The sequence below is a fragment of the Dendrobates tinctorius genome, unplaced genomic scaffold (assembly GCF_039654945.1).
Source record: "Dendrobates tinctorius isolate UK_male_01 unplaced genomic scaffold, ASM3965494v1 ptg000038l, whole genome shotgun sequence".
In the NCBI taxonomy this organism is placed as follows: Eukaryota; Metazoa; Chordata; class Amphibia; order Anura; family Dendrobatidae; genus Dendrobates; species Dendrobates tinctorius.
Window position 1 is genome coordinate 17,451,525 of NW_027361706.1, and position 23,963 is coordinate 17,475,487.

The 23,963-nt window shown below is 46.1% G+C and overlaps 1 protein-coding gene across 4 annotated transcripts in view; it reads left to right on the plus strand.

Moving 5' to 3' along the window:
• The window catches only part of ATG7 (autophagy related 7), a 354,904-nt gene that overhangs the window by 111,874 nt on the left and 219,067 nt on the right, over nucleotides 1-23,963 (plus strand). For all 4 annotated transcript variants that reach the window (XR_012231861.1, XM_073574239.1, XM_073574238.1 and 1 more), the window contains exon 12: nucleotides 13,401-13,559. Coding sequence is in view for 3 of the 4 variants with exons in the window: in XM_073574239.1 (XP_073430340.1) it covers nucleotides 13,401-13,559 (159 nt within the window). In the remaining variant the exon portion in view is untranslated. The remainder of the gene's footprint in view (nucleotides 1-13,400; nucleotides 13,560-23,963) is intronic.

Here is a 23,963-nt window from a genome sequence, read left to right on the forward strand (position 1 = left end):
CTAAGTGAAAAAAAGGTTAGCTCCTCCTCAATCGTATACACCCTAGCCCCTATTGCGGGCGGAACTCAGTTTTTTGCTTAGTGTCCATGGAGGCACACACGTCTGGTTTTGCTCCAGACTTTTTCTTTTTTTTTTTTTTCCATGAAGATGAGATGGGGTGACGAACCCTATTGAAAGGGTCCGATCTCCCCAAACCATCAACGAGCGAGCACGTGTTGAGTATCGTCTCCACGTATCGTCTCCCGCACCGTGGGACATATCTGGGCCCCCAAACCTTTTTTTATTTTATTTTTACCGTCTATGAAGATGAGACAGGGGCAACGGATCCTATTGAAAGGGTCCGATTTCCCCAAATCATCAATGGGCGAGCACGTGTGAGTGTCCCTCCACGTATCCTCTCCCGCGACGTGGGACACAATGCCGGACTTAGCCCGGACCACCCCTAGGTATTGAAACCATGGGCTGTACAGAGGCACAAGACTAGTCCGTGCGGCCCCCACTGCTCCACCAATGCTTAGACTGCGGTGCTGCAAGGCAGCGGACAGTACCTCTCCTCACCCCTCTGAAGGGGTTAGATGGAGCTAGGGTGCCTGCACTGTCCTATTTTGTCAAGGCCCCCTCCCATACCTGAGCTGGGAAGCTGAAGAGGATCGTCAGTGAGGAGAGGGCCTGGGAGGGCTCCTGCGGCGAAGATCTGGGGCTGGAGCCCTTAGCTGTCAGATGCCACCGGCCAGTGGCTGCAGAGCGGTGCGGAGAAGCCCGCGCCAGTAAGTAGCGCCATTTTTTTGTGGCGCCATGGAGTCGCCCCCCCCCCCCCGTCGCGGGCAAGGGATAAATTGAGGCCGCGGCTTTAGCCGAAGCTAGGCTGCAACCGGAAGTTCCGCCTCCGGGCCGCGCGTCACTTCCGGCTGCCCGCCCCCCAGGCCTGGCCAGCGGGGGATAGATTTAGTCCCCGGCTTCGGAGCGCGTCTAGGCCGCAGACCCGGAAATACCGCCCCTGGACCGATCTGTATGCTGGCGGTCTGCCCCACGGCTGGTGGCGCGCGATTTTTGTGCGGAGGCGTCCAGGAATGGGGGGTGCACAGGACTAGGGTAAGTGCTGCCTGGGAGACCACGGGGAAAACGAGGTGCTACCTCCTTCCCCCTATCCCCAGCAGCGGACAGATACAGCATGTCCGAAGAAGCAGCATGCATCTCTTGTCGGGCTGCGTTTCCGCGGGCGCAGAGCAAGCGACTCCAAACGCGCCCAGGAGCCCTCCCCTGCGACCAAACCCACAATACTGGTGTGGGCAGACCACAGAGGACAAGGCTCGGGATTCCCGCTGTACAGCGCCCGCAACCCGACGCCTAACAGAACCTCAGTGTCCGTCCTCTCCTGTGACTGCGACCAGTATGCCAAGCCCCCCAGAGTGGGTCCTATCACTGTCACAGTTCATGCAATTGAGTTCCTTCTGGCCTCAGATGGGGGCAGGGACAGTGGCTCGCCAGCCTTAGAGGGGACCTCCACCTCACAAGAGCCCCTCGCCTGCACGGGCCGCTCTCACTCCAGGCCGACCCAAGGGAAACAAATCCACACGGTGTCGCCCAGTCCATCCGGTTCCTTGGCATCCGTAAGTTCTGCTTCTCGCTCCCCGTCACCAGTGGTTGAAAGCGAGCAGACCTCAGAATGCGACTCAGATGAGCCCCTTGACCTGGATACTCCAGCGTCACGCAGCGGCTACGGGGCATAAAATGGCATTTAAGCAAGTGAAGTGCCCGCACAGAATTTTTTCCTCTCACCCGGAGTTTGAGGACATAGTGCAGTGGCACAGAGAACGTCCAGACAGGCGTTTCTCGGGTCAAAAGGCACTCGAAACAAGGTATCCGTTTGCTCCGGACCTCCGTAAAAAATGGATGGAATCCCCGTTGGGGATCCTCCGGTTTCGCGCCTAGCCACTAAGACCCTGCTATCCGTCCCTAGTGGTTCCTCAATTAAGGATCCCACGGATCGCCTTATAGAGAGCTTAGCTCGCTCAGTATATGAGGTGCCAGGGTCAGCGCTCGCTCCCTCATTCGCAGCAACTTGGGTAGCCAAGGCTATGATATCATGGTCAGAAACATTAAACAAGGTCGCGCAGGAGCAGGATCTACCTGCAGAGATTTCGGAGGTCGCAGGTCAGATGACGATGGCCGGAGACTATGTAATCAATGCGTTTTTGGATGCAGACAATTGCTCGGCACTTGCTGCCGCTAATGCAATTTCTATCAGAAGAGCCCTATGGTTAAGGACATTGCGAGCCGATTCTACTTCTAAGAAGTCCTTGACTTCCCTGCCTTTTCAGTGCGGCCACTTATTTGGGGAGAAGTTGGATCAACTTATCTCCGACTCTACAGGAGGAAAGAGCGGGTTTCTCCCTCAACAAAAGGTCAAAACGCTTTTTCGTCACCCGTTTTCAGGCACATTTTCGGGCCTTTTGCAACCCCGGGAGGATTACAGCGCCCAAATTCGCCGCCTCAGGCCGCCCCAACCAGGATAGGGAGCGGCAGGTCTCATATAGAGCCAACCTATTGGGGAGAATGCATACTCAGCATCCCAGATCGAGGGGATCCAGATCCCAAAGATCGTCAGCCAAATGACTCGAGGCCTTTACCAGACGACACCGGCAAGGTGGGCGGCCGCCTACTCTGGTTTTACTACGTCTTGGTCAGTGTCGCTCATGACGCATGGGGAAAGGAATTGGTGGCCTCGGGTTACAGAATAGAATTTGTCAGATATCCTCCAAGATGTTTTTTTCTTCCTGGCTTCCCAGGGTGGATACCAAGGCAAGGGCTCTATTGGGAGCCATCAAATCGCTCCAGTACAAAGGAGTCATTGTTCCAGTGCCGGAACACGAAAGAGCTCAGGGGGTTCTATTCCAACCTTTTTGCGGTTCCCGAAAAGGACGGGTCTGTCAGGCCTGTTTTGGACCTGAAGCTTCTGAACAAATTCATCAGGATCAGACATTTCCGGATGGAGTCTCTCCGTTCAGTCGTATCGGCCATGGAGCAGTGAGAATACTTGGCCTCAATAGACATCCAGGACGCATATCTGCATATTCCCATTTTTCCTCCTCATCAGAGGTTTCTACGCTTCACCAATCAACATCAACATTTTCAGTTCGTAGAGCTACCCTTCGGGCTAGCCACGGCTCCCAGAGTGTTGACAAAGGTTATGGCAGTTGTCATGGCCACACTGCATTCTCGAGGCATAGTCGTTTTGCCTTATCTGGACGACCTCTTGGTCAAGGGCCCGTCAATACGGGCATGCGAGGAAAAGGTCAACATCACGCTAGATACTCTTGCCCACTTAGGATGGTTGGCAATGCAAAGAAGTCATCCCTTGTGCCAGCTCAGAGGATCTCCTTCCTATTAATGATCTTCGACACTTGCCGAGGGTTGGTAATTCTCCCTAAGGAAAAGGCGCTAGCTCTCCGGCAGGGAGTCCGGACACTTCGCCAACCAGTCCCTCATACCATCTGATCCGGGATGAGGATTCTAGGGAAAATTGTGGCAGCAATGGAAAAGATACCTGTCGCTAAGTTCCACCTTCGCCCCCTGCAGCACACCCTCTTGTCAGCCTGGGACAAGAATCCTTTCACGTTCGATCGGCGGTGCCGACTGTCCTCTCGAGTCAGGCAGGCAGTCGCTCGGATGGTAGATAACCAGTTCCTCTCTCACCCAGGGGAAACCTTCACCCCCATATCATTGGCTGGTAATGACAACCGACGCCAGTCTCCTCGGTGGGGGAGTGGTGCTTTGCCACCATACAGCCCAGGAACGGTGGTCGCCACAGGAGGCACGCCTCCCGATCAACTTATTGGAGATACGAGCAATTCGGCTGGCTCTGCAGAAGTTTCTTCACTTTCTAGCAGGCCACCCCTTCCGGATACAATCGGACAATGCCACGGTGGTGGCTTACATAAATCCTCAAGGAGGGCACCAGCAGCAGAGCAACCATGCGCGAGGTGGAGCTCGTTCTTCAGTGGGCCGAAGCAAACCACTCTGTGATTTCGGCTGTCCACATTCCGGGGCATGGAAAATTGGGCGGCAGACTTTCTCAGCCGGCAGGGTCTTGCATCCGGGGAGTGGTCTCTACATCAAGCTCCGGATGTGGACCTGATGGCTTCCAGAGTGTATGCCAAGGTGCCCACATATGTCACTCAGGCCAGAGACCCGCAGGCATTCGCGGTGGACGCGTGGGTTCTGCCATGGAACCAGTTTCGCCTCCCATATCTATTTCCCCCACTGCCACTACTTCCGACATTCATCAAAAAGATCAAGACGGAAGGGGTGCCGGCAATCCTGCTGGCCTCAGGCTGGCCCGGTCGAGCGCGGGACGCAAATCTAATGCAGCTGCTCGCCGACGTTCCTTGGCGCCTGCCAGAGCGCCCAGATCTACTGTCTCAAGGGCCGATTTGCCACCTGAACTCAGGGACCCTGTGTTTGACGGCATGGCCGTTGAATCTTGGATTCTAACCCAGGCAGGGTTCGGGAGCGAGGTGGTCGCTACAGTGATTAGGGCCCAGAAGCCTGCTTCAGCACAAATTTACCACCACACCTGGAAGGTGTTCTTTGCTTGGTGTCGACGCCGCGGTGTTTCCCCGCTGGGATTCTCGATCCCCAACATCTTGGCTTTTCTCCAGTCGGGCTTAGAGAGCCCAGATAGCTCAGTCGGTAGAGCATTAGACTCGTCCTTTGCCCTAGGTTCCCTCAGGAGACAAATATCGGCCTTATCCGTCCTTTTCCAGCGCAGAATTGCTACCAATTTGCAGGTGAAGACTTTTCATTCAGGGAGTCTCCCACTTGGTACCTCCCTATAAGGCGCCTATGGACGCCTGGGACCTTAACATGGTCCTAAGTGTTCTGCAGGAAGCTCCATTTGAACCGCTTCAAGATATCTCTTTGAGGTACCTTTCCTGGAAAGTGGTGTTCCTAGTGGCCATCACTTCCATCAGGCGGGCTTCAGAGCTGGCGGCCCTATCCTGCCGAGCTCCGTTCCTCACTTTCCATAAGGATAAGGTGGTCCTCAGACCAGCCCCTCCTTTTCTGCCGAAAGTTGTGTCCTCTTTTCACATTAATGAAGATGTTGTTTTGCCTTCATTTTGTCCAGCACCGGTGCGCCATATGGAAAAGGCTCTTCACACGTTAGACCTGGTAAGAGCCCTCTGGAGTTACGTGTCGCGGACGGCACCCTTTCGTCAGACGGACACGCTGTTCGTGCTCCCCGAAGGGCGCAGGAAGGGACTCGCTGCCTCAAAATCGACCATAGCCAGATGGATTCGTTGGACGATTCAGGAGTCCTACCGCATTAGAGGCACGCCGATTCCAGCAGGGATCAGAGCGCACTCTACCCGGGCAGTGGGTGCCTTTTGGGCGCTTCAGTACCAGGCTTAGACGGAACTGGTTTGCAAGGCAGCAACCTGATCCAGCCTGCACACATTTGCCAAACATTATAATATCCATGCTCAGGCCTCGGCGGATGTGAGCCTGGGTGGAAGGATTCTCCAAGCAGCGGTGGCGTACCTTTTAAACAAGACGTGTGTGTAGCTTGGATCGGTGACTCAATCTCCCACCCAGGGACTGCTTTAGGACGTCCCACAATATCTGTGTCCCCCAATGAGGTGAAGGAGAAACATGGATTTTTGTGATAACTCACCGTAAAATCCTTTTCTCCGAGACGCTCATTGGGGGACACCGCCCCACCCTATTAGCCAGTTGGCTCTGTTTCTGTTTAGTTAATACGCATTTATTTATGTGGTTATAAGGGTGGTCCTTTTCTGGACATGTTGTACCTGTATTAAGGCTAATTTTGTTGTCCTCCAACTGCTTTGGCACCAAACTGAGATCCGCCCGCAATAGGGGCGAGGGTGTATACGACGGAGGAGGAGCTAACCTCTTTTTTTCACTTAGTGTCAGCCTCCTAGCGGCAGAAGCATACACCCACCGCATAGGTGTCCCCCAATGAGCGTCTCGGAGAAAAGGATTTTACGGTGAGTTATCACAAAAATCCAATTTTCATGAATTTCTTTTGGGGGGTGCGTTTACACCGTTCCGCATGTGGTAAAATTGATAAGGCGGTTTTATTCTTTGGATCAGTACGGTTACAGCGATACCTCATTTGTTTTGTTTTTTTTTATGTTTTGGCACTTTTATGCAATGAAAACAATTTTATATAAAAAATAATTATTTTTGCATCACTTTATTCTGCGAGCTATAACTTTTTTTATTTTTTTGCTGATGATGCTGTGTGGCGGCTTGTTTTTTGCGGGACAAGATGACGTTTTCAGCGGTACCATGGATATTTATATCCGTCTTTTTGATCGCGCGTTATTGTACTTTTTGTTCGTCGGTATGATGATAAAGCATTGTTTTTTATTTTTTAAGGGGTTCACTAAAGGGTTTAGCTAGTGGGACAGTTTTATAGGACGGGTCGCTACGGACACGACGATACTAATTGTGTACTTTTATTTTTTGTTTTTTTTTATTTCCAAAAAATGAATTTATTAGGGAATAATTTTTTTTTATTTATTTGGGAATTTGTTATAAATTATTTTTACTTTTTTTTTAACTTTATTTTATTGTCCCGGGGGGGACATCACTGTAATGTGTCAGATCGCTGATGTGACACTTTACACAGCGCTGTTTCAGATCAGCGATCTGACAGGCGCTGCACAGACTTCCTCAGAGCTTGCTCTCCGCAGGCACTGAGGAAGCCGCCTCCCTGCAGGCCCCCGAAGGCCCCCCGTAGCCATCTTGGATCCTGCATGGAAGGCGACCCTCCGAGCAGCGCAGCACATTGCTCGGGGGGGCTCTGGGAAGCACGGATGAAGCCCGATGCCTCCCTAATCCCCCGGTACACTGCGATCATTGTTTGATCGCAGTGTGTCAGGATTTAACGTGCCGGGGGCGGTCCGTGACCGCCCCTGACACATAGTGCCGGGTGTCAGCTGTGATAATCAGCTGACACCCGGACGCGATCAGCGGCGCTCTCCCCGGGGGGAGCCGCTCATCACTATGACGTACTATCCCGTCCATGATGTGTCATTCACATACAAAAACTGTCATACAAGCGGTGGATTCCGTGTTCCTACCAGGTCATACGGCGCCACCACCCACCAACGAAACGGCTATCTAAAGATTCACATGTATGTGAATACGGCCACAACACATTCACACATGCTTCTGAGGCCACTTAATAATCCCTCAGCCATTCCATCCGCATACTAAACGTGGCAGACACCACAGAGGATTTATTCTATTTTCCTCCACTCACAGTGGACATTGATCTGGTGACTTCTTCCAGCCAGGTCAGTAGGCCTCTTAGGCCTCTTTCACACATCAGGTTTTCGCCATCAGGCGCGATCCGGCGCTTTTGACAGAAACCGGATCCGGCGAAATGCAATGCCGGATCCGGTTTCCCCCCCATTGACTTGCATTTGCGCCGGATCGCGCCGGATGGCCATGCGTTTCATCCGGTTTTCGCCGGATCCGGCAATGTGTCGCGATCCGGCGTCTGGAAAAAACGGCTACTGTAACGTTTTTTTGTCTCCGGCGAAAAAGCCGGTCACGCCGGATCCGGCGCGTCCGGCTTTTTCACACAATGAAAGCCTATGAGCGCCGCAATGCGCCGGATCCTGTTTTTTGGTCTGAGCATGCTCAGTAGCTCTGCCCACAGGAGATAAATAAAAGCAAGACAATGGGACCCTCAGCCACACCCAACATGCCACCCAAGCCAAGAACCAGGAGCAGGAGAAGGCAGCAGACATCTGCAGCAGCAGCACCATCAGCACCACCCCAAATGGAGCAGCAAATGGAACATGCTGAGGAGGGGAGTCCAGCAGCAGATGAGAGACGGTAATTATCAAATCCCCCATTCCTCCAAACTAGGGCCATGGAATATCAAGATATTTATTGGCCCTTTGTTTCTCTTTATTCAACAGCCGCCAAAGAGATGCAGCAGCAGCAGAAATGGCATCACTGGCAGCAGCAACAGCAGCAGCAATACCCACAGCCATGGAGTCTGGCCATCAACAGGACAGCACATCTTCTTCTGGGAGCCCTCCCTCGCATCGTCAGCGTTTGACGGTAAGTTTTTATTTCCAAAATCCATCATCTCTGTAATATATGTCTATTCATTGCCTTTTATTTCAAAACAGGAATCACAAGATGAAGAGGAGCTCCCAGAAGAAGAAGGAAGGGGTGGACAGACACCTGGAGTGGGCTCACAATTGGTAAGTTTTTTGCATCAAACGCAGAAACACAACATCACACTACACACAACACATAGAAAACAATGTTCTGCAGACCACACACAGCAAACAAATGCCTACATCCAAAGACATAACATTTTTTGTTTTCTTCTCTAGTCTTCCCAATCTGGTGCTCGGCCAAGAGGTCCTCGCAGTGCCTCCCAGGGTCGTCGGCGACAGCAACGCGGCGGTCACCAGTGTGTAAGTATAAATATTTTTGCTTTGTTTTTTTGCACTTTTTATTTCATTTCTTTTGTGGAGGCTAATTATGTTATTTTTGTCTTTTTCTTTAACAGCCTTCACAGCGTGCTCCCGACTCTGACGGTGAGGATGGAGGGATTGATGTGGACCGCCTCATCGATCTCGTCAGAGAAAGGGAGCCGCTCTGGAATATGGCTGACCGCCGCCACGCTGACCTGATCGTTACCCGACGACTCTGGGAGGAAATCTGTTCGCTCCTTGTGGGCCGCTGGGAGGACCTCGATGTTCGGGCCCAGATTAAAGAGCGTAAGTATATACAGTACCGGTTGCTTGATGTAAACCAGTGTTTCCCGAACTCCAGTCCTCGTGGTCCCCACGGATCATGTGTTCAGGATTTCTATTTACTATGGAAATCCTGAAAACATGACCCCTGGGGACCATGAGGACTGGAGTTTGTGAAACACTGATGTTGTATACTAACCACTCCTTTCTCGTTTCAGGGAACAGAATTGTGAATCGGTGGCGGTCTGTGAGGGATCGTTTCAAGAAGGAGTTCAATAAAGAGATGCGGGCCCCGAGTGGATCTGGAGGACGCAGGAGCAAGTACAAGTACGCACAAGCCCTGTCGTTCCTCCGGGAAACAATGCTCACCAGAAGGTAAATATTACACACCACATGTGAAAAAAATGTTAGATGTAACTTTTTTTTTTTCAGCCAGGGCCATACCATGTCAGTATTTTAATTGTTTTTTTTTCTCTTTATTCCACAGCACGGTGAGCAGCACTCGGGAGCCTGCACGATTGGACCCTTCTGAGGCGATCCCTGAGGAGACCGGCACCGAGGGACACTTCGACCGCCCCGGTACATCTGCACCTTCCCAGCCTTCCCACACATTCGACCCATCTGTCCCATCCACCAGCACAGGAGCATCGTGGCCGCCTACATTACATGAAGCTGCTGGTGAGGAGATCGCTTTCCCTTTACCCCACCCTTCTGCCCCTGCCACCTCTAGTACACCTGCGGGTACTGGGCGGCAGCGGCAGAGGGGTCAGGAAAAGAGTTATGCGCAAGAGTTCTTGCATCTGAATGCATCTTTCCAGAACTGTCTAAAAGTCTTGTCAGAGCAAATCTCCGCAGGCTTTCAGCAGATCAACTCCAGCATTCTGGAGGTGAAGACACTTCTGCAAACCATGCATTCAGAAGCAAGATCTTCGCCAAACCACACCTTTTTCAGGTCTGTTGTGGAGCGCATGGCAACACTATCTCCTACCCAGCAGATGCATGTAATGCATTCGTGCCACGGTGCTCTACAGCAGGTTACCTCCCAACCTCCACCTCCCACCACTGTAGTTCCTCTACCTGCACCCCCTCCAGCCACTTTCCATCCTCCCCCTCCTATTACATCTGCACCCCCTCCAGCCACTTTCCATCCTCCCCCTCCTATTACATCTGCACCCCCTCCAGCCACTTTCCATCCTCCCCCTCCTATTACATACCAGCAACCTCCCCACTTCCAGCAACCTGCCCCGTACCAAACTCCTTCCCCGTACCAAACTCCTTCCCCGTACCAAACTCCTTCCCCGTACCAAACTCCTTCCCCGTACCAAACTCCTTCCCCGTACCAAACTCCTTCCCCGTACCAAACTCCTTCCCCGTACCAAACTCCTTCCCCGTACCAAACTCCTTCCCCGTACCAAACTCCTTCCCCGTACCAAACTCCTTCCCCGTACCAAACTCCTTCCCCGTACCAAACTCCTTCCCCGTACCAAACTCCTTCCCCGTACCAAACTCCTTCCCCGTACCAAACTCCTTCCCCGTACCAAACTCCTTCCCCGTACCAAACTCCTTCCCCGTACCAAACTCCTTCCCCGTACCAAACTCCTTCCCCGTACCAAACTCCTTCCCCGTACCAAACTCCTTCCCCGTACCAAACTCCTTCCCCGTACCAAACTCCTTCCCCGTACCACTTTCCATCAACATCATCTGCTCCTACAGTCCCTGCCCAACCCTCCACTCCACCGCCCACCACCTCTTCTGCCTCCCACATGTCCACCCATTCTGTAGCTTTTTCCACACCTTCACCTCTAACTGTTCCTTCCCCACCACGATCCCAGTCCTCTCTCCACACACCCAGTGTCGAAGTGTCCCGCAGCCCCTCCAGCAGTATTTCCACCCCACAGTACACAGATTTGTAATGTGTGTTTTTTGTAATAAAAATGCCCATTGGGTTTAAAACCTTTATTAAAAAAGTTTTTTGCACTTTAAAAACATTTTACAAAAAAAAAAAAAAATTTAAATAAAAGTTAAATTATCGTTTCACAATGGTTGTCTGTCATTTCTTTCTGCGGCGAACTATGTTTAAAAAAAAGGTTAAATACAGGGTATTTCAAAGGTAAAAAGGTATTCAAAACCAGGTATATAACTGTGGGTAAATTTTAGCTTTTTGCCACACTTGTGTTCCTGGTTGTGTTTGAAGCAAAGTATTTCACCTAAAAAGTTGTGTTTATTGTTGGTGATTTCCTAACAATGTACACAACTTTTGTTAAAAGGTGAAATACTTTGCATAAAACACAACCAGGTACACACCTGTGCCCTAAAGGTAAAAATAGTAAGACCATGACAAGATAGCCAACTTTGGTTGGCAAAGGTATATACTGTTGGTCCAGAAGGTACACAAGTTTGGTTAGGGCACAAATCTTTCACACTCTGTCATCCTGCCAGTGTACTCTGCCTTGAGGTGACATAAAGTATAGTGCAAAATTGTCCCTCATTACTGAAACCGTCACAGAACTTCTAGTGGTAATATTTCCAATGACAACATCCATCTTCGCCAGTAACTTGCTCTTCTCTCCAACCTGCACTTTCTTCTCTACAACCTGTCAAAGGAGGGCTGTAGGAACATGCTATATATAGTTTTCCAGTAGCCAATCCCGTTCGGGAGGCCACAAGGGTCAATTTTAAAAACCGGATCCGGCGTAATCCGTCGAAAAACGGATGAACCGGATGAGACGGATCCGGTTTTGTCTGTCAAGAACAAGACGGATCCGGCAGAAAACCGGATCCGGCACATCAGGTTTTACAAAACATTTGCCGGATCCGGCATGACGCCGGATCGCGCCTGACGCCGAAAACCTGATGTGTGAAAGTAGCCTTAATTCAGGGTGGATGACACATCTTTTTTCCGCCACTCCTATTTTCTACAGTGACGCCCTATTTTTGGTAACATAAATATTTGACATGTCTGTACTGTCATTTATTTGAGATTTTTCAGAATTCTAAATGAACAAGAGCAGTCTTGTGTACTGATGAAGGCTTGCTGTCATAGGCGAAACGTTTACATAGGTGACTGCAAATAAAATTCTTCACTGATTGCAAAAAGTTGAGTGCCAAAATTTTTTTGATTTATCTACTCTGGTGTGGGAACCTTCTTTTGTGCACCGACTCAGCTGTGTCACGATACTTGTTATGCCTTTCTGACAAGACCCGTTATTCCCAGACACTGTTCTTTTAAAGTACTGTATGTTTTATCAAAAATGCCGCAGATTTTCATGTCTTCTCATCCTACAAATGGAAAGCAGGATTACCTAGCTCCAAAACGAATATAGTACATAAAAATCACAGTCAAATAAAAAATGTACAAAAAATCTTTATTATTCAAATATCCACATACAATAATATAGGCATAAGTAGCCACTAATTACAAAAACAGGATGAAAAAAGGAGAGGGGTAGAAAACTAGGTGTCAACGGTCACAGTGGGCCTCTCCTACTTAGTTCCAGCAAGAGACCATATGCCCTGAGCACTCCCTGCTCACTCCCTGAGCCTCAAATAACAGGGTACAATTAGATCATCATTTGTATTATTAGTGGACACCAATATATAAAATAGATAATGTCCCTACTAGTTACCAGAAACTAAAGTGCTGCTCATAGTGCATAAATAAGGTATTCACTTACCTATGTGGGAGAGAGAAACACAAGTGCACACCAAAGCCCCGACGCGCGTTTCGCGTGATCTTGCTTCCTTGGGGGGGCTGTTTGGATTTTCTTGTCTCCAGTAATGGAATTGTTTCTGATTCATGTTGCCTGAGGTTCATGCAGCATGAGCGAGCAGACAGGTTCTCTTTTAAACAACATTTTTATCAGAGACGGTTTTTCCACTTTCAGAAGTTGAGAAGCTTTATCCCTCGCTACTAAAGCAGATCTTTCAGCCGATAATGTGGCTCTATCCAATTTCCGGACCGTCCGTGGGTCTCCTGGCCTATTCTCCACAGCCTCCTTCGTGCCCGCGATGCTCATGTCAGGAGAGCCGCGGGCAGTGCGGACACGGACCATGAAACTCGGACGTGGAAAGACTGCCTCACTTGCTTGATCCAAGTAATAAGAAGAAAATGATTAATTTGGGTTCTAAAAACCAAAAAATTGTACTGAAAATCAGTTGTAATGGCGTTTCCACACTTTGCGGTTCACGTTGGAGATATCTATAGGGAGCATTTGCCAATAAATACAAAGTATATTTCCCATAGACTCCAAAGTAAAAAAAAAAAAAAAAAGTACACCCTGCTGACTACAGTTAAAAAAAAAATTAGTGTACCGAGGCCATAAGGAGGCTCTTTAGGCATCTGTTGGGTATTTAGGACTCTATGGGTACATTTGTAATATGTGCCGGAACTTCTCTGGCCAAACAGACACTGCAGACAGTGTGAATGGACCCTAGTGTACATGGACATGGTTGAGGTTTTTGCCATGATGTGTCTTGAGTGGCACACCACGGGCGCACGCGGTCTTCAAAGGGTGCGATTAGATTGTGTTTTCGTCTCTGCTTTGCAAAAATATCTAGTGCAATCTGAATCGAGATTGTGGACTGGCTATTGCTGCCTCTTTTGTTTTTGGATATTTAATTATTTGAATTTTTTTTTCCCCCTTTCATTAGGGCTGGGGAGTAAGACACATAACATTTGTGGACAATGCCAAAATCTCATACTCTAACCCCGTTCGGCAGCCCCTCTATGAGTTTGAAGATTGTCTTGGAGGTGGAAAATCCAAGGCTTTGGCAGCGGCAGAGAAACTTCAAAGGATATTCCCTGGCGTGGTAAGGACGACGAACCTGTAGAAGTCAGGTCTTATAAGTGGTGTTTATTTCCCAGCTGGCACAGTATGGTCTATGATCTGCCTGCCAGAGACTGATAAGTCACTTCCTGATAATCTTGGTCATCAGTATCACAGCACAAGAAGTGCAATTAAAACGTACCTGTTCTTTCTTATATATTGTTATAAATATTTTTCCCCATTTTTTTTTTCTAACATATCACAATCTGCAATTAAAATTAAAATAAAAATGTAAAATCTTGCAATTTTTACACTGACCACTGGGGGGATTTTTTCGACTCTAACTTCGACGACTCTTAACGGTTACTATATGAGTGGTCGTAACTATAGATACGTAAGCTACTGCAATGCACTACATGCGGTAAGCGACATAGTCAATCGGAAGAACTATACTACATTATTAATTGGAGGTATTTCCTAATGTTATTATTACACCTACTACATATTGGGATAGAAGCTTGGGTCACCGATTCATTGGCATAACAACCAGAGGTCTCCTAGAGACCTCTATGGTTATCAGTGCCAGATTGCTATGAGCGCCACCCAGTGGTCGGCGCTCATAGCAAGCGAGTAATTCTACTACATAGAGGCTATGTGATCATCGCAGGTATGTAGCAGAGCCGATCAGGCTATGGCAGCGTCTAGTCTCCCATGGAGACTATTAAAGCATGCCAAAAGTAAAAAAAAAAAAAAAAATGTAAATATTACAAAAATAAAAGGAATGGTACACACACAGACGCCCAATACTCTATATAGAAACAAAGGCGGTAACCATAATGAATAAACCACCATCATGTATAATATTCCACTCCATAAATAATGCAAGCAAGAGGAGAAATGAGGAGTAATGGATTCAATAATAGATATAAAAGTACAAAATTTATTAATTTACACATGCACAGAAGGGTAATGAGTCAAGCTCCAGAGTTACATAAAATCAGACAAAAGACAGGACAAACCCGGACAGGGAAAAGTAAATTAGCAACCCGTGCTCACAATACATCATCACAAAGATTCAAGTAATACAATAAAGTATCATGCAGGATTAGGCAAAACCGTGAGTGCTGCGGCCAAAGAGGTATATCAATAGCCTGTAAAAGCAGGATATCCTGCAAGATAGAATAAAGTGATGATGATGATAAACATAAACCTACAAAGGTGAACCCCACGCACTTAATGTATGTATATTCAGTAAGGGCAGGTTGCTTACCAAGGTGCACGGTCCACTCCCTTGAGAAAGCGCCCGCAGTAGGTGCGAAACGCGCGTCGGGGGTCGCCGTCTCGGACCTGGTTACCCGTGCACCTTGGGGGCCTGCCTAATCCTGCATGATACTTTATTGTATTACTTGAATCTTTGTGATGATGTATTGTGAGCACGGGTTGCTAATTTACTTTTCCCTGTCCGGGTTTATCCTGTCTTTTGTCCAATTTTATGTAACTCTGGAGCTTGACTCATTACCCTTCTGTGCATGTGTAAATTAATAAATTTTGTACTTTTATATCTATTATTGAATCCATTACTCCTCATTTCTCCTCTTGCTTGCAAAAATAAAAAGTATAAAAGTTCAAATCACCCCCCTTTCACCCCATTCAAAATAAAACCATAAAAAAATTATATATATATATATATATATATATATATTAGTATCACCATGTTCAGAATCGCCCGAACTTTCAATATAAAAAAGGATTAACCTGATCGCTAAACGGCGTAGCGAGAAAAAAAGTTAAAGTGCCAGAATTGCGTTTTTTTGGTAGCCGCAACATTGCATTAAAATGCAATAACGGGCGATCAAAAGGCTGTATCTGCACCAAAATTGTATCACTAAAAACGTCAGCTCGACACCCAAAAAATAAGCCCTCACCCAACCTGAGATCGCGAAAAATGGAGACGCTATGGGTATCGGAAAATAGCATGTTTTTTTGTTTGTTTTTTTACAAACTTAGGATTTTTTTTTCACCACTTAGATAAAAAAGTATCTAGACATGTTTGGTGTCTGTGAACTGGTAATGACCTGGACAATCATAATGACAGGTTTGATTTAGCATCTAGTGAACCTAGCAAAAAACAAGTGTGGGATTGCACTTTTTTTTTTTTTTTTTTTCCAATTTCAACGCACTTTGGAATTTTTTTTTCCCCCCCATTTTTGAGTACACAATATGGTAAAACCAATGGTGTCGCTCAAAAATACAACTCGTCCCGCAAAAAAACAAGCCCTCACATGGCCATGTTGATGGAAAAATAAAAAAAATTATGGCTCTGGGAAGAAGGGGAGCAAAAACAAATGAAAAAGGGCTGGGTTGTGGAGGGGTTAAATGTCTATTATGAGCTTTCTGTATAGAACTTCCACTTTTGTGATTACTTATTCTGCTCCATATATGATACCTCACCTAAAAGGAAGAAAGCAAACTATATCTATTAATATTCAGCCCCATCCACCGCATCTCTCACACGTATGTTCTCCAGAGGTGGACTCAATCCTATCATTACCGCACACCTTGTGCTTTACAATATTTTACGGAATTATGTGACTTAAATTAATAACACACGTCTTTTCCGTCTCAACGTTTTACATTGTAACGAATTTCTAATTAAGAAAGGTAGAGTAATTATGTTGGACGTGTATGGACACTGGCCTTCTTCTAAACCCTTCTTCTCTGCATACGAAGGCTTGTGTTTTGCGGAACATGCTGTAGTTTTGAAGGGCACCATTAATTTTCCCATATAATGTACTGAGAAACAGGAAATAAGATCCTGGTATAATAAACTAGTGGAAAGAAAGAACATGATTCCCCCATTTTTTTATTTTATTTATTTATTTTTTTTTTTGGGGGGGGGGGAGTTTTTATGACGTTCAATGTACCATAAAAAGTACCTGACAACTTAATTCTTCAGCGCCACACAATTTTGATAATACTAAAATTGTATAGTGTGTGTGCATGTACAGGTGCTTCTCACAAAATTAGAATATCACCAAAAAGTTAATTTATTTCAGTTTTTCAATACAAAAAGTGAAACTCATATATTATAGAGTCATTACACACAGTGATCTATTTCAGTGTTTATTTCTGTTAATGTTGATGATTATGGCTTACAACCAATGAAAACCCAAAAGTCATTCTCTCAATAAATTAGAATACTTTATAACAGCAGCTTGAAAAGTGATTTTAAAATCCGAAATGTTGGCCTACTGAAATGTATGTTCAGTAAATGCACTCAATACTTGGTCGGGGCTCCTTTGGCATCAATTACTGCATCAGTGCGTTGTGGCATGGAGGCGATCAGCCTGTGGCACTGCTGAGGGGTTATGGAAGCCCAGGTTGCTTTGATAGCAGCATTTAGCTCGTCTGCATTGTTGGGTCTGGTGTTTCTCATCTTCCTCTTGACAATACTCCATAGATTCCCTATGGGATTAAGGTCTGTTGTTTGTAAACCAGGTATTGGTACTTTCGGCAGTGTGGACAGGTGCCAAGTCCTGCTGGAGAATCAAATTTCCATCTCCAAAAAGCTTTTTGGCAGAGGGAAGCATAAAGTGCTCTAAAATTTCCCGGTAGACGGCTGCGCTGACTTTGGTCTTGATAAAACACATTGGACCTACACCAGCAGATGACATGGCTCCCCAAACCATCACTGATTGTGGAGATTTCACACTAGACCTCCAGCAGCTTGGATTGTGGCCTCTCCACTCCTCCTCCAGACTCTGGGACCTCGATTTCCAAATGAAATGCAAAATTTACTTTCATCTGAAAACACCACCTTGGACCACTGAGCAACAGTCCAGTTCTTTTTCTCCTTGGCCCAGGTAAGACGCTTGTGGCGTTGTCTATTGGTCATGACTGGCTTGACACACAGAATGTGACACTTGTAGCCCATGTCCTGGATATGTCTGTGTGTGGTGGCTCTTGAAGCAATGACTCCAGCAGCAGTCCGCTCCTTGTGAATCTCCCCCAAATTTTTGAATGGTCTTTTTATTATCAATCCTTTCAAGGCTGCGGTGATTCCGCTTGCTTGTTCACCTTTTTTCTACCTCACTTTTGCCTTCCACTCAACTTTCCATTAATATACTTGGATGCAGCACTCTGTGAACAGCCAGCTTCTTTATCAGTTACCTTTTGTGGCTTACCCTCCTTGTGGAGTGCGTCAATGACTGCCATCTGGACATCTGTCAAGTCATCAGTCTTCCCCATGATTGTGGAGCTATTGAAACAGACTAAGTGTACCGTTACACTAAGCGATGCACCAGCGATCCCGACAACGATATGGATCGCTGGTGCATCGCTAAGTGGTTGCTAGTTAGCTGCCACACAGGCAGATCTCACCAGCGACATCGCAGGGGTCGGGGGTCGTTACTTACCTGTCAGACGCGGCGATCCTGACGTCCTCCCGCCCGCGTCCAGGTGTCGCTCATCGGCGCCACAGGAAGCCCAGCAGGAAGCTGACGACGAGAAATGGACCAGACCATTCTCGCGCGATCAGCAATAATCAGCGGGGGAGCGGTCGGAGGTAAGTATCACATGTAGCGATATCGCTAGCAATATCGCTGCTACGTCACAAAACCAGTGACGTTACAGCGATATTGCTAGCGATATCGCTATGTGTAACGGGTGCTTAAGGGACCTTTTTAAACGCTTAGGAAGACTTTGCAGGTGTCTTTTGTTAATTATTTTAATTTACTGAGATAATGACTTTGGGGTTTTCATTGGCTGTAAGCCATTATCAACAACAGAAATAAACAATTGAAATACATCACTCTGTTTGTAATGACTATTTAATATATGAGATTCACTTTTTGTATTGAAGAACTGAAATAAATTAACGTTTTGATGATATTCTAATTTATTGAGAAGCACGTGTGTGTATATATACAATGGGGGGAAAAAAGTATTTAGTCAGCCACCAATTGTGCAAGTTCTCCCACTTAAAAAGATGAGACAGGCCTGTAACTGACATCATAGGTAGACCACAACTATGAGAGCCAAAATTGAGAAAACAAATCCAGAACATCACCTTGTCTGATTTGGCAAGATTTGTTTTGCAAATTATGGTGGAAAATAAGTATTTGGTCATTAACAAAACTTCATCTCAATATTTTGTTATATAGTCTTTGTTGGTAATGACAGAGGTCAAACGTTTTCTGTAAGTCTTCACAAGGTTGGCACACACTGTTGGTGGTATATTGGCCCATTCCTCCATGCAGATCTCCTCTAGAGCAGTAATGTTTTGGGCCTGGCACTGGGCAACACGGACTTTCAAATCCCTCCAAAGGTTTTCTGTGGGGTTTAGATCTGGAGACTGACTATGCCACTCCTGGACCTTCATATGCTACTTACAAAGCCACTCATTTGTTGCCCTGGCGGTGTGATTGGGATCATTATCATGCTGAAAAGACCCATCCATGTTTCATCTTCTATGCCCTTGCTGGGGGAAGGAGGTTTGCAATCAAAATCTCAAGAAACATGGACCCATTCATTCTTTCATGTACACAGTTCAGTCTTCCTGGTCCCTTTGCAGAGAAACAGACCCAAAGCATGATGCTGCCACCCCCATACGTCACAGTAGGTATGGTGTTCTTAGGATGCATCACAGCATTTTTTTTATCCTCCAAACACGACAAGTTTTTTTCTACCAAACAGTTCTACTTTGGTTTCATCAGACCATATGACATTCTCCTAATACTCTTCTGGATAATCCAAATGCTCTCTAGCAAACTTCAGACGGGCCCAGAAATATACTGGCTTAAGCAAGGAGACACGTCTGGCACTGCATGATCTGAGTCCCTGGAGGCATAGTGTGTTACTGATGGTAGCCTTTGTTACGGTAGTCCCAGCTCTATGCAGGTCATTCACTAGGTCCCCCCGTGTGGTTCTTGGTTTTTTGCTCACCGTTTTTGGAATCATTTTGACCCCATGGGGTGAGATCTTGCGTGGAGCCCCAGATCAAGGGAGATTTTCAGTGGTCTTGTATGTCTTCCATTTTCTTATTATTGCTCCCACAGGTGATTTCATCACACCAAGCTGCTTGCTTATTGCAGATTCAGTCTTCCCAACCTGGTGCAGGCCTACAATTTTGTTTCTGGTGTCCTTTGACAGCTCTTTGGTCTTCACCATAGTGGTTTGGAGTGTGACTGTTTGAGGTTGTGGACAGGTGTCTTTTATACTGATAACAAGTTCAAACAGGTGCCATTACTACAGGTAATGAGTGGAGGACAGAGGAGCCTCTTAAAGAAGAAGTTATAGGTTTGTGTGAGCCATAAATCTTGCATGTTTTTAGATGACCAAATACTTATTTTCCTCCATAATCAGACAAGGTGATTTTCTGGATCTGTTCTCTCATTTTGACTCTCTCATAGTTGTGGTCCACCTATGATGTCAATTACAGGACAGGCCTCTCATCTTTAAGTGGGAGATCTTGTACAATTGATGGCTGACTAAATACACACACTATATATATATATATATATATATATATATATATATATATATATATATATATATATACATACATATACACAGTTGTGGTCAAAAGTATTGACACCCCTGCAATTCTGTCAGATAATACTCAGTTTCTTCCTGAAAATGATTGCAAACACAAATTCTTTGGTATTATTATCTTCATTTAATTTGTCTTAAATGAAAAAACACAAAAAGAATTGTCCTAAAGCCAAATTGGATATAATTCCACACCAAACATAAAAAAGAGGGTGGACAAAAGTATTGGCACTGTTCGAAAAATCATGTGATGCTTCTCTAATTTGTGTAATTAACAGCACCTGTAACTTACCTGTGGCACCTAACAGGTGTTGGCAATAACTAAATCACACTTGCAGCCAGTTGACATGGATTAAAGTTGACTCAATCTCTGTCCTGTGTCCTTGTGTGTACCACATTGAGCATGGAGAAAAGGAAGAATTTTGGCCACAACTGTATATATATACATACATACATACATACATACATACACCTATATACACACCTACATACATATACACACACACACACAGTGGGTACGGAAAGTATTCAGACCCCCATTTATTTCTTTAATGTACACTCTGCACCCCATCTTGACTGGAAAAAGAAACAAATGTGGAAATTTTTCCAAATTTTACGAAAAAAGAAAAACTGATATCACATGGTCATAAGTATTCAGACCCTTTGCTCAGTATTGAATAGAAGCACCTTTTGAGCTTGCACAGCCATGATTCTTCTTGGGAATGATGCAACAAGTTTTTCACACCTGGATTTGGGGATCCTCTGCCATTTTTCCTTGCAGATCCTCTCCAGTTCCGTCAGGTTGGATGGTGAACGTTGGTGGACAGCCATTTTCAGGTCTCTCCAGAGATGCTCAATTGGGTTTAGGTCAGGGCTCTGGCTGGGCCAGTCAAGAATGGTCAGAGTTGTTCTGAAGCCACTCCTTTGTTATATTAGCTGTATGCTCAGGGTCATTGTCTTGTTGGAAGGTGACCCTTCGGCCAAGTCTGAGGTCCAGAGCACTCTGGACGAGGGTTTCATCCAGGATATCTCTGTACTTGGCGGCATTCACATTTCCTTCAGTTGCAACCAGTCGTCCTGTCCATGCAGCTGAAAAACACCCCCATAGCATGATGTTGCCACCACCATGTTTCACTGGATTGCATTAGGCAGATGAGCAGCGCCTAGTTTTCTCCACACATACCGCTTAGAACTTTTTGGTGCTAATTATATCTTCGTCTCATCAGATCAGAGAATTTTATTTCTCATAGTCTAGGAGTCCTTCATGTGTTTTTTTAGCAAACTCCGTGGGCTTTCATATGTCTTGCACTGAGGAGAGGCTTATGTTGGGCCACTCTGCCATAAAGGCGCGACTGTGGAGGGCTGCAGTGATAGTTGACTTTGTGGAACTTTCTCCCATCTCCCTACTGTATCTGTGGAGCTTGGCCACAGTGATCTTGGGGTTCTTCTTTACCTCTTACCAAGGTTCTTCTCCCACGGTTGCTCAGTTTAGCTGGACGGCCAGGTCTAGGAAGACTTCTGGTGGTCCCAGACTTCTTCCATTTAAGGATTATGGAGGCCACTGTGCTCTTAGGAACCTTGAGTACTGCAGAAATTTTTTTGTAACCTTGGCCAGATCTGTACCTTGCCACAGTTCTGTCTCTGAGCTCCTTGGCCAGTTCCTTTGACCTCATGATTCTCATTTGGTCTGACATGCACTGTGAGCTGTGAGATCTTATATAGACAGGTGTGTGCCTTTACAAATCAAGTCCTATCAGTTTAATTAAACACAGCTGGACTCCAATGAGCGAATAGAACCATCTCAAGGAGGATCACAAGGAAATGGACAGCATGTGACTTAAATATGAGTGTCTGAGCAAAGGGTCTGAATACTTATGACCATGTGATATTTCAGTTTTTCTTTTTTAACCCCTTACTGACATTGGGCGTAATAGTACGCCGATATCCGTATCCCTGCTTTTGATGTGGGTGCCGGCGGTGAGCCCACATCAAAGCTGGGACATGTCAGCTGTTTTGAACATAACCGTGGGTGGAATTGCGATCCACGTGATCGCGGGTCACCGGTGTGTCGGCATCACAACATGAAGTCTCCTTGAGAACTATATGGTTGTTGGTGCTGGATTGCTGTGAGCGTCACCTAGTGGTCGGCGCTCACAACAATTATGCAATTCTACTACATAGAGGCGATCTGATCATCACCTATATGGAGCAGAGTAGATCAAGCTATGGCAGCTTTTAGCCTCCCATGGAGGCTATTGAAGCATGCCAAAAGCTTAAAAAAAATAAAAAAAATAAGGTTCAAATCACCCCACTTTCGCTCCATTCAAAATAAAACAAAAAGAAAATCAAACCTACACATATTTGGTATTGCCGTGTTCAAAATCGCCCATTCTAACAATAAAAAAAAAAAGGATTAACCTGATCGCTAAACGGCGTAGCGGGAAATAAAAATCAAAATGACTATTACGTTTTTTTGCTTGCCACAACATTGCATTAAAATGCAATAACAGACAAACCAAAGATCACATCAGCACCAAAATGGTATCATTAAAAACGTCAGCTTGGCGTGCAAAAAATGAGCTCTAACCCAACCCGAGACCATAAAAAATGGAGACACTACGGGTCTCAGAAATTTTTTTTTAAACAAACTTTGGAATTTTTTTCCACCACTTAGAGAAAAAAGAACCTAGATATGTTTGGTGTCTGTGAACTCGTAATGACCTCGATCATCATAATGGCAGGTCAGTTTTAGCCTTTAGTGAAGTTAGCAAAAAAAAGCCAAACAAAAAACAAGTGTGGGATTGCACTTTATTTGTAATTTCACCGCACCTGGAAATTTTTTTCCTGTTTTCTAGTAAATGGCATGGTAAAACCTATGGTGGTGTTCAAAAGTACAACTCGTCCCACAAAAAACAAGCCCTCACATGGCCATATTGACCGAAAAATAAAAAAGTTATGGTTCTGAGAAGAACAGGATCGAAAAACGAAAATGCAAAACCGAAAAAAGCTCTTGTCATAAAGGGGTTAATAAATTTGCAAAAACTTCTACATTTGTTTTTTTTTTTTTTTCCAATCAAGATGGGGTGCATAGTGTACATTAATGAGAATTGTTTTTTTTTAATTTTTGGAATTTACCAAATGCCTGCAATTAGAATGAAAAATGTAAACGGGTCTGAATACTTTCCATTCCCACTGTGTGTATCTAATATATACTTACCTTATAATGCCTTCACATCCTGTTCCTCCCAGATATGTCCGTATCCCAGAATTCCAAGCAGCCATATTGGGACATTCCAAGCAGCGGAAGTCCACTGACCGCCATTTTGGGACCCCCAAGTGATGGGTGTCTCAATATGGGTACTGCTGGTGGTACCAACCTATTGCGCGGTACCAGAGGAACATCGTCGCAACACACACGCGCACACTGTATGCGCCGTACGCAGCCTCTTGTGCGGTACAACCAGCAGAACACCGTCGCAAGCACGCCTCCGCCGGAGTGGCAGCCTGTTACCGTAGCTCCTTCTTCTTTTTTCTCTATTTTTCCTTTCTCTTTTTTATTGTTACGCCAAAGGACATTGCACTATGGAAAACCATAAGAGGACCTGGACCTTCGATGGACTTTTTACCTTGTTTTTACTTGGATCTATTGTGTTGGGAAATCCAGGAACTGAAAAAGACCCTATTGTCTACTCCAGAGAAGCTATACTGCTGCTTAGAGATACAGCAAGGCAGCATGCTGCTAATAGACCACAGGACATTCTACCAGAAATAAGGAGGACTAAGAGAAGAGGTTGCAGAGCTGGAGCCCTCAGGAAAGCTAGAAGAAGGCGCTATAGACCTGCTCTTCCCTCCGTCATTATGGGCAATGTGAGGTCACTCGGGAATAAGATGGACGAAC